At 34.6% G+C, this 11,823-nt stretch overlaps 1 protein-coding gene across 1 annotated transcript; it reads right to left on the bottom strand.

Annotated features, from left to right (window-relative positions):
• Window positions 1-672: 672 nt before the first annotated feature.
• On the bottom strand, window positions 673-6,413 carry LOC131073233 (vacuolar-processing enzyme gamma-isozyme). Its single transcript, XM_058009625.2, has 9 exons — window positions 6,138-6,413; window positions 4,915-5,079; window positions 4,564-4,720; window positions 3,505-3,590; window positions 2,984-3,183; window positions 2,851-2,899; window positions 1,961-2,179; window positions 1,490-1,696; window positions 673-1,266 (listed from the first exon to the last, which is right to left on the bottom strand). Exons 1-9 carry the CDS (start codon window positions 6,339-6,341, stop codon window positions 1,084-1,086), a joined length of 1,470 nt encoding a protein of 489 aa, XP_057865608.2. The 5' UTR covers window positions 6,342-6,413; the 3' UTR covers window positions 673-1,083.
• Window positions 6,414-11,823: the final 5,410 nt, after the last annotated feature.

Here is an 11,823-nt window from a genome sequence, read left to right as displayed (position 1 = left end):
TATGTACAAATTACCAAAATCCTATTCCTTCCACACTTCAACCAGCCACTTCTGTTGTAGATGTGAGTCATGTGACTGAATTTTGGTTCCTACTTGTTATCATCATGGACCGAGAAAATTAAAATTCAGAGGCCTGCAAATTAAGCAGCTAGATGTAGGCACACCCCGAGAATGTTCAATATCAATTGCGAACATCTTAGCATTTATTTCAATAATTTCTACTCTAGTACAAAATTACAAACTAGTGATACCCAGCAGTTCACGTACAAAGAAGAAAGAAAGAAAATATCCACAAATGACCAAAGTAGGTCAATGGACTAGAATGTTTAACTAGTGACAATAGAGAAATTGTCATCATAGCTAACTGTTAATGTGCAGGTAATTCTCAGAGTTTATGATTGACTTGTAATTAATATATACTCTGCCAAGTTCTTTTCTTTAAAATCAATACTATTATCATTAAACGATTCCATATTTGACTTGATATGCATGGACACAGATTTCTTGGGCCACTAAGAGATTCAAAAGTATTCTGCAGTTTGCATCCATGAGATAAAAATTAATATCATATTTCCATTTAAGATGGTTGGTTGTTGATCTGGAGCAGTCATAAATGAAGAGAGCTTAAATGATTGCAGAAAGCTCCACAATCAAAGGAAATGGTTGCACATATATTATAACAAGATCCTCATTTCAAATAATCAAACATTTTTCAATACATCTGAGCAAGTTGTAGTATTGCCCTGTTCTGAGGCATCATAACAAATCTGAGACAATAGAATGAATTTTGATACAAATGGAGATTATGAGAAGACATACAAAACAGCTACAACAATAATTTGGTTTCCTTGCCATGTTGGCATGACAGGAACTAATATGGTTGAATATTATCAAGGCTAGTAAGTTGATTTTATGTAATATATGCGAATACTCCCCAGCAATGTGCTTTAATTTCAGTTTAGTCGCTGATAGGATAATATGATATCATAATATTTACATATGTACATCACAATCTATCCAGGAATTCTCATTTTTCCTTTTAAAATACATGCTTGTAGAAATTAACCAATGCATATGAAGTAATCAAGCACTGTAGCCACCTTCGAGCGAACTCAACTTCCCAGGTGGGATTTGAGTGCATGCCTCAGCAGAAACTTCATCCATGGTATCTGTACTGACACCTTTATTACAGATATTTGCTAGAGCACGCATGTGTTTCATTCCATACTGGGAAAGTGACCCACAGTGGGATTCAAAAGTGCGTACCTGTCACATACAAGTAGTGTTAACAACAACCAATAGATGCTGTATGGTGTAGAATGCAGAGAATGCTACCTACCGTTTCACAGTAACTAGTAGTTTATTTTTTAATTTCAAAGAACACACTCAAGGGACGTGCGAAAACATCCATTTCTGATTCTATATAATGTAGCAGTTGGGACCAGGATATGAGTAAGGAAAAATAAATATTTAGGATTGAAACCATTACCATTGTTTTAAGGCAGTCCCAATCATCAACCAAAGAATGCCCATGTGGTCGTACAAAATTCAGTATGGAAGGACCCATATCTGATCCGAACAAGAGGTTACTAATAAGTTTTATGCTCTTGTCCAAATGCATGCGATGTGACATGGTCTCAACCAATTCTTTTGCAGCCTCCAACTTTTCAAAGGTACCATCCTTGGAACTTTTATACTGTTAAGTGGGGGAAAAAACCAACTGATGTTATTCAGAGAGTGACAGTACAGCATTAGAATATATACCATATTTTTCTTTTGATCATGGTTGCCTCAGTGACCACAAATAATTTTCTTATGATGCATCAAACCAAAGACAATGGTTTCATTTAGGAATATCTTCTTAAGGCTTTGTTCAGTAAAAAATAAATTGAAGAGAGCAAAGAGAGACTAAGAGTAGCCCAGCTGCCATAAAATCAATTTTTAAAAAATATTTACCAACCTTTTGCCACATGTAAAGAAGATCTGCATCCCTCTGATTTATAGCTGTGGTATCTTTATCTTTCAGATGTGCTAAATTGTTCTCTAAGGTAGCATTAGCATTGGAAGGGTCAAAGCCCATGTATAGGGACAAAGGTTCCTTGCTAAGAGGTATGTCACCATATTGCATCACATGAGAGCCCTCTTCATATGTATGGTGGTTTGATGTCCTTTCTTTCACCTGTAAAACATATACCCCATCAATACTAAAGCAATAATTTATAATAAAAACGTGTGAACCGAAAGTCAGTAATTCAGTGTACCATAAAATGAGTTGATCTTGCTTGAAAACATGTGTATTCAAATAGCTATTTATTTGAAATAGTATGATATACTGCAAAAAAACTGATCATGAGTCTGTCATCAAATGATTAATGGTAATGTTGGGTGTTATGATATAGGTATGTGCAAATTTAACTGTTTGTCGCACTCATGAAATTGAATATTGTACTTTTTTTTTTTTGTTGAAATTGGAAGGGCAAATATGTCCTGCCTCAAAGACAATTTTTTTTGGGAAATGTGTAGTGCAAGTGTAGAGTCCTTCGCCTCTCATACAAGTAGCACTGACTATGGCATTTTGTGATGTGATCTATCTGCAGGCAAAGTATATCTGGAGGATTTGGATTGGGGACTCATAGGAGGACTTGGCATCCTCTAACCAGCAACCAAACAGTCTCAACACATACAATAAGAAAATAATTAATCATGCAATTCTTGATAAATTATAAGAATCAAAATTTTGTAATAACATGAAATATAGACAGCTGCAAAATCATTCTAAAAGTTGAGTTGGTCTACACAAACAGGCTTACAATACGGAGTGATGGATGCAGTCTATGACTCTATACTCACCAATAGATACTGACGATTTAATGTTTCGTCCAACATATTGTGCACTTCGCTGCAAGCACAAAAAGCAAATATTGAGTAAAGAAATTGGAATTGGATAAACTTATTGGATTTTTTATAAAATAGTATAGCAAACCTGTCTTCCATCCAAGCTACACTGTACAAATCTCCAAGGCAGGTGTAGTATCCAGAGGGAGGAGAGGGGTCCATTCCAGGACAGTATGTGCCCCAACTACTTTCTATTGAATTTGATGCTGTTGTGACATATATGTTCATTCCCTCTGGGAGTAAACCTTCAACCATGCTTCCACTTTCACATGCTTCAATGTAAATTACCTGAATGGTGAAATACCGTACATTAATCTTCAAGTAAAAGACACAATAGAGCTCAAAATGTTCTCTAAAATCAAACTCTTAAAACCAGTAGATTCATTTTCTGGAAAGAAATTTGCCTTCTTTTAAAGGGTATCATGTAGATTTGAGAGGACATAGTGTAAATGGATAGAAACACAAATCATTTGATAGTTGTGTGGGAGGGCTGTAACCAAGCAAACAAAATATAAGGAATAACTGCTGGGGCCAAGGGTATGCATCCAATATGAACTCTATTGTTGAGGGAAAATAGCCAAAAATTAACTGTAAGCCAGAATAACACACCATTTTTTTGTATGAGCTACCGGCATGCTTCTTTTTCAAGACATCTACAAAATCTACTGCAAAAAGATAAGGACCCGAAGGCATTCCTGCAAATCACCACACCAATCATATAAATAGGTCGCCAAAGGCATAGAACTTAATATGGAACGCCGATATTATAGAAATTTTATTTGGCAAGATTAGTATTCCAATATTACAATATAGTCTAAGTCATAGATAACAGTATTTATAAAGGCTTGTACCAAGCATTTTTTTCTTTCTAATATACAATTTTATGAAACATGGAAAAGAATACAAAAAATTTAGTTTCTTTAGCAGATAAAAGAGTAGAAAAGAGATCACTGGAGATGAACACTGTTTTAGCTGCCAAACAATAGTTACAATTCTGTCTATGTTCAATAAACTTAAATAAAAATATTTGAATTTGTCTATCAGCTATACTTTTAAGAACATTAGTTACTGATGTCTTCCAAGGTTAGGACCAAAGAAACACAAATCATTTGATAGTGCATTAGTTCTATTTTCATTTTAAGTTGTAAGTTACATGAATTTGCACAATAATTGATTTAGAAACACACTCTGAAGTGTCCTCATCAAAGTTTTTTTGTTATTATTGTGAGAGGGGGTCTCTCTTGTTTTGAGAGCATAGCCCATACCTGAATCACATTAAAAATGGCAAAATTCCCTGCATATCACTCATTTCATTTGTTTGGTGTTTGAGAAATTCAGATCTAATCATGTTAGTAGCCTCACAAACATACAACTGTAAAATTTCTCTCCTTTTCTAAAGGTGGAGAGCTCAAGAAGGATGACTTCACTAACTTCTACTGCACGTTTATTTTCCTAGTGCACCTTTTTAGGCAGGGGATGACAAAGTTCGCTAGGCTCCATGTAGTTGTACTTATGAGGTTTTTCCTTTTTCAGTTGCTTTGTGACCAAGCTCTTAGAAACTCCTGAAAGTTTTTCATGTTTTGAATCAAAAGAGTAAGAAGTAATAAGAGAACAAAGTTTCATACATAGCACGATTTGATGTAGTGAACTAGGAAGAAATAAACCCACCAAGAACCCCCGGTCCTCCGTGGTCACTGTAGAAAATGAAGATATGGTCATTTGGGCCACTATTAATGACCTTCCCACTTCCACCTTTTACGGAGTCCTTGTCTCCAAGGATAACAGCAAACAAGTTTTCTACGTTCACATCCCTTCCTGTGTAGTCCTGAATGAAACGAAAACAGACAATTAGAGGAAGCGCAGTCTTAAATGATAACATATGAGGTCACATGGTTAAACCTTAAAAGACAGTCTCTTCAGGAATAGAACAATTATGATTATGAAGTCACACGGTTAGACCTCAAGAGACAGTCTCTTAAGAAATTGAACAATAAAGTGAACTTGTAAAAATAAACCCACCTTAGGAACACCTGCATACACATCTTGACCTTCAGGATGGTTGATGATTATCCCTGGTCGAGGATTGATAAAATTATTTGCTATGTCATCGTACATGAACACAACAATATTCTCCTCTTTTAGACCCCCTTTTCTAAGAATTTGGTATGCATGGCAAACATCAGCCTGCAAAATCAATCATTCAATCCTTAGCATAATACTTCTGTTGTGTCCGTATAATGATGTTTTGACACACTTAAAAACTACTATAACCCTTATTATTGAGTATATTAGACACATACCGATCTTCTATTCTGTAGTTTGATATAAATTATAATTGTTTGGCTGTAGGATTGGATTTATTGAATCAAATCTCAAGGTTTCAATTAGAGTCAAAGACCAAGGAATTTAATAATCTACCTTCATAGCCACTAACTGAATTGTATTAGTTAACAAATATTTTATTATAGAAAGTGAAATAGAAAATCTAGATCTATATGCATGATTCTGGAATACCCATATTGCTACATCTCTTCAATTCTTTTGCTATTTGTTGCCTATAATTGAATCAATGCTCGTCTATAATTGAATCAATGCTCGTCTTTAATTGACCTGCAGATTCAAGTGAAAAAAGGATAAAGATGCCTTAAACACATCAACTCTTCCATGTAACCAATAGATACTGTTATTTCCCATAGATGTATCTCTGTCTGTTCCCCCAATAAATATGTAGATCTATTGGATATTATCTAGTTTAATCTTGTTTTTATATATTACTGACCCCTAAAGGCCCAACTGGATTGCAAGATATTCAATATAAAAGATGAGGAGTGCAAGCTTTATTTCCAACCAAAACATAAGAATAGCAATCTTAAACTAAAGTTGGAAACCAGAATAGCAGGGAAGCATCAGAACGATAGGACAGGGAACAAGCAAAGTCAAAGGAGGGAAAAGCTTCGCTGAAGGAGATGAATCCTTCTGCTGTGGAGAAGCACTCCTACCTAGATATTGGACTCCTCAGGATCTATGACCTGACCCTAGATGATGCTTATGCAATCTTTTCCTCGTCAAGCTATGGGAGAAGTAATTAACCTAGTACAATAAACTCTAGGCCACTCAAGTCTCTAGAGAGGGTCAAAGAGAAAAGGGCAAAGCATTTATGGTCCTCATAAGCCTTGGAAGCCTGGATGAAGCAGCAGAGATAGATAAATATGGCTATGGAGGATGGATCTGCACAAAATCACCTGATGTCTGTAGTTCGAAAATCCAGCAGAGCCAGCAACAAGAACAGCCCATTTAGTCCCAGCAGATTCGTCTTCACTCTCTGAAGGCAACTGAATTTTTCTATCAAAATGGACTCTACCTGCCTCTACAACCTTACTGAAATCTAGAAAGCATAACAACAGAATAAGGACACCCACAAACCACTTGACAATACCCAATCCCATCCCAACTTCCCAACTACCTTTCAAAGATTCACTGGTCTCCAACTACAATTCAGAATATTCAGCTATGAATTTTGGGGTGCATTGGCATTAATTATATACAATTTTTTCCACCCATGCGGTCGAGACTAATACTGTTTAACCAATAATTAAAAATGTGATTAATGGATTCTAAAAAAATATGGGCTCACAAGGTGCTGTTTCACAGTGAATTCGTCTCTTTCTGAAGATACTTTATGATTCCAAAAGATCTACAAAGTGATAGGCAAGTTAAAGATTCCAAGGAGTATACGTAATCAATTAAAAACTCTGAAAATGTGTGGGCTCCCTATACGGTTGTCACGGCTTAATCTTCTGCCTCGTCTTTGTCATGTTTCGTTAGGCATTGAAGTTCTGTTGAGTTAATCATCAAGCAAAGAGAATTAACTGAGTAATTGCAGAGAATTATTAGGGAATATTGCCTGTTGGAGAAAATTATTAAGTCGCTGGGTCTACTTAACATGATTCCACACGATTCCTTTACAGCGGAGCTTTATGACAGATGGTCCCACGGATGATTCTTTCACCAACTCCACATATTCATAGTCAAAAACTGAAAGCAGACAAACGGTTTTACCTTTTTCCAATGAAATTAGGGGAAAAAGTAGAAATTGAGTCTAAGTCAGAACCTTTAACCAGTAAAACTTTAAGAATAATAGAGTAGCAGTTTCCCAATCAGATTCTTCTTCATTAAATCCAAATAAGTCGAACAGGAATAGAGATGAATGCATCTATAATTCAAGGTCAGCAGCCGGTAGGACACGCATCTATAGATACTGAAATCTTATCGGGTCAAATGTAAATTCTTGGGAACCATAAGTGCGTGAGACTGATTTGCGGAATCCAAAGAAAATTGGATTTGGTGGGGGACAAGTGGTGAAGACGAGGGTTCTTTAATTTAGAAATCAATATTTAAACATTTTAGTCGTTCTAAATTAAAAAAGAGAAGATGATGTTCATAGAAAATAATAGGCCTAGGGGGTTAGAAGTGTAATGTTTTTTAAATGTTTATAATGTTTTGTTCTATTTGGTTTTGAATATGTGAGATTAAGATTTGGATTCTCACTAGGATCTTTGATCACTATTAGTATGTTCTTTATGATGTAGGATCTTTGATCACCATCAACATGTGCTTCATGGTGTTGTTGAGAATGTGTTTCATGGTGTTGTTGTGTGCATTCTCATCTTCTGAGAAGGTTCGAAATGTAAAGTTTTCTTAAGGTTAATATTGTTTTGTTCTATTTGATTTTGATTAGGTGAGATTTGGATTTGGATTCGCATTAGGGTCTTTGATCACCATCAACATGTGCTTCATGATGTTGTTGTGTGCAATCTCATCCTCTTAAGAGGTTAGAAATGTAGAGTTTTTAAGAGGCTAATATTGTTTTGTTCTATTTGGTTTTAATTATGTGAGATTAAGATTTGGATTCACATTAGGGTCTTTGATCAACATCAACATGTGCTTCATGGTCACAGGGGCTTTACTTAGTGAACTTGGGTTATATCACGTGCGTTCATAGCATACTAAATAATCCCCCTATTTTCAAAAAATAGTGCCCTAAAGTCCTTTTTTGTCACTCCCTCCAATACACAATCTGAATTAAAACCCTCCTATTTTCACCAAATATAGCATTTTTTCATAGCTCGAATAAAAAACACCCCTATTTTCATCGATAAGCAATATATTGTACCCTCATTTTTTGGATATTAAACCCCCCAATATGAATGCACGTGATATAATATTGCCTAGCAAGTGAAGCCCCTGTGTTCATGGTGTTGTTGCGTGTAGTCTCATCCACTTAGGAGGTTAGAAGTGTAAAGTTTTTTGGTTAATATTATTTTGTTCTTTTTTGTTTTGACTAGGTGAGATTAAGTTTTGATTCACATTGGTCTTTGTTCACCATGAACATGTGCTTCATGATGTTGTTGTGTAGAGTCCCATTCTCTTTTGTGTGGTTGTGTTCATATAGATGCAACAAGGTTATTTTTCTACAAAGTTGTCTTGTACAATTCTAGTCATATCTTTTGTGAATCTTCTATTTGTTTCTTGTAATAAAACTTGATATCTAGATAGGGTAGTACCTCAGGAGCTTTTGGGGGCTTCTTCTTGGGAGATTGAATCAAAATTTTATTGATGACAATCAAGAATCACAAAGATTTGACAAAATTGGAATAGTGGATCATTTTGAGATTAATGTAAAATGTTTGACGTGGATGTATAAGTACAAGGGAAATAATGGTTCATATTACACAATGCTATGTTTTTGTCTAAATGTGTTTAATGCTCTAATGTGCTTTTTATCTCAATCTTGCTCTCTTAATTGAAAATAATTCATTTGCATTAATGAATAGTTTCCTAATCATTTATGGTCATTTAGACATAGGACATGATGTGGATGCAAATTAAAGTGAAAAATTTGAGAGGTTGGAATTGAAAAAAAAAGTTATTGACCATTGTGAATGTGATCATGTATTGTCTTGTCTAGGGGATAAAAATACAAGTGTGGTGGCTTCCAAGGTGCTCAAATGGTTTGGGATGAAATGGGGATGGGTTATTAGATTATTATAAGATAAGGGTGTAGTGGATTGTGGGATTAGGGTTGAGTTATGTGCTAATCGGTCATAGGTGGGTATTGCAATGTTCATTAAAACTAAGGGTAAAAGTAGGCACTAAACAAGAGGGGAAACTGATAGGTAGACATTGGTGGTGTTCCAAATTGTATCTTATAGATTTAATGAATGCTTCTTAGAGTGTAACCCTAATGAAAAAGGATCGGTTAGATAGATTAGGTGGGACCCATAATCAAACTAGAACTAATCTAGGACAACTAACAAGAACACATACAACTCCTCTATCATTTAAGCTATACCAAATTTGGGAGGGTGTTGCATTTTGATTTCTCATGATAATTAAAGAGATGATGCAAACAAACTACAAACAATGATTAAACCATAATAGTTATAGAACCAATCATATTATTTGTCATTGACTACTTTCTATGCCAACTTTTGTGATCTTAAAACTAGAGATCTTTCAAGTAGATTTTAATCTATATATGTATTTATTTGAAAAGAATTTCAAATAAATTTTTTAGTATCGATTCTTTTCACCTTGAGACAACAATTTGTTGATTTGAAAGAAAATAAATTACAATGAAATAAAACATTGTTGAAGTATAGACCTTCCCATCTATTCTCACAATGATATTCACCTTCTTTACATAGACCTCCTCCTCATAACATAATGGAGGGGTAAAATTTCAAACTGTAGCATCCTAAATTGTACTCCCTTACAAATTTATCCTCATTTGGGTCCTCACCTTGGCATTCATCCCTCAAGGCCTGATTGGAGCCTTGATTCTGCTCATACCATGCACCAAACTCAATATTTTCAACACCTACACTTTCTCCCCCAAAAATTTGAGTCCCTGATTGATTAGGAACAGAGTGTCAACGCCCTGAGGGTGCTGTGGTCCTCCCAATCAGGGCTCATTTTGGGGCCTCTCTCAACGGTAACATAAATGTGCGAGAATTTGGATCTTGTGTCGGTCCATGTCAAAAAATTAATTAGTTTTTCACCCAAGCATGTATAAAAGGAGGTCTACCCCTCTCATTTCAGCATTTGCTAATCACACATTCATATCAAGCAATCAAGCATTCATTCAAATTCAAGTGAGCAAACAATCAATCTTCTTTCAAGCATTGGAGCATAAGTGAAGTCAAGGTTCAAGCATTGGAGATGACATTCATGTTCTATGTTTTATGAAGACTATATGAAACCCTAATTCCTTGTAAAGACAAACAAAACTTCATAAAAAGGTATATCATTAGTGTTTCAGACATTTTAAACATTTCTCTCAAAAGGAAATCATTTCCATTACAACAATTCATTTAAATTTCAATTCTGTTTCATGGTTAATTCCAAAATTGGGGTTTGACCTAAGTTCCTGACAAATTTTCCTTCTCTACTATGTGCAGGAACAGGTACAAAACAACAATTTTTAGGATCGACATTATTCACAAAGATGAATAGATTCTTTTTTGGATAGTGAAGAGTTTGGAGGACCAGAGTGGTGGGCATTCTGATCCCAACAATTCAAGATGACCTTTTGGAAACATATCAAAAAACTCACATATTGCCCAAATCCAGGTTCATGGCTTTGTTTGATGAATGTAGCTCATTGCTTATGCATAATTACTTCAATTTCAACACATTTACCCTAATTTCAACATTTTCGCAATTCAACTTAAAAAGAAGGAATCAAATCCTAACCACTGAATCTAATTAGAGTTCTTAGCACCATCTTTATTAGATTGAGGCTAGATCTATTGGATCCATCCCTCTTTAATGTAACTGGTCCCTAAGCAAAAATTCAGGGTTTTACTACATCATTGGGTGAAACCCTAATTCTTCACCACTCTACATTTTGGTTAGCTAGACTTCTTGCACCTTAATTTTTGATTTATGTTCTCAGATCATCTAATTGTTTATGCATTTACAAATTCAAATTTACATTTGCAAGTTTGATTTTCAATTGAATTCCAAAAATTTAGAGGTTAAATTCATAAGAACCCTAATTTTTAATTCTAAAATTGAAATTGTGGGTTGTCTAATTTGGATTCATTTTTTCAGATCTGATTACTTATGCAATTTCAAATTCAAAGTTGCACTCATAGATCTCATTTTCAATTGAATTACAAAAAATAGTGGTTGAATTTACAAAAACCCTAATTTATATAATTCTAAAATTTAATTATGGGTTGCATAATTTTTCAAATCTATAATTTGTAGATTTGATCTTTATGACATGCTATGTTATGATTTAGAGGCATTTATCTTTCATATTCACAAATCAAATTGCTTAATTAATTGGTTAATCAATCACTTTTTCTAAATTTTGTATTGTTTAATCACAATTTTCAAATTTCTCTCCTTTGTGCATGAGTCTTACTACCATTAGTCCTACCTACATTATTCTTGTGAGAAGAAGTTGTAGAATTAAAGCTTCCCAAGGTTTAATTACTAAGGATATGGAGCCTAATTTGTAAAACTTATTCTATGAGAATGCTGGTGGTTCTTCTAATCCAACAAATGATGTCATAATTCATCCCCATTCTTTTCATAATTCTCATGATGTGGATGGATCACTAAGTACGGTTTTAATTGACAATGAATTTGAATTTTTTTAACAATGGATGAATCAACAATACTCGGTAAGTGAGACAATCCCATTGATTGCAGGATTTAAAAGAATGGTTCAAAGTGATAATAAAATTATTGTTGATTTGTTGTGTGGCCTTGCTCATATTGTTGACACTAATATCATGCCTATAAAAAGTTGTGCCAAAGCCCTTGGTTACACTCAAGCTACTAGTCAAGTCAATCATTCTATTCTGATGCCTACATCCTTGCCTAGTGTGCCTACATTCACATCTTCTATCATGA

This window comes from Cryptomeria japonica, chromosome 2, assembly GCF_030272615.1.
Source record: "Cryptomeria japonica chromosome 2, Sugi_1.0, whole genome shotgun sequence".
Lineage (NCBI taxonomy): Eukaryota > Viridiplantae > Streptophyta > Pinopsida > Cupressales > Cupressaceae > Cryptomeria > Cryptomeria japonica.
This window is presented reverse-complemented; position numbering and strand designations above follow the sequence as displayed.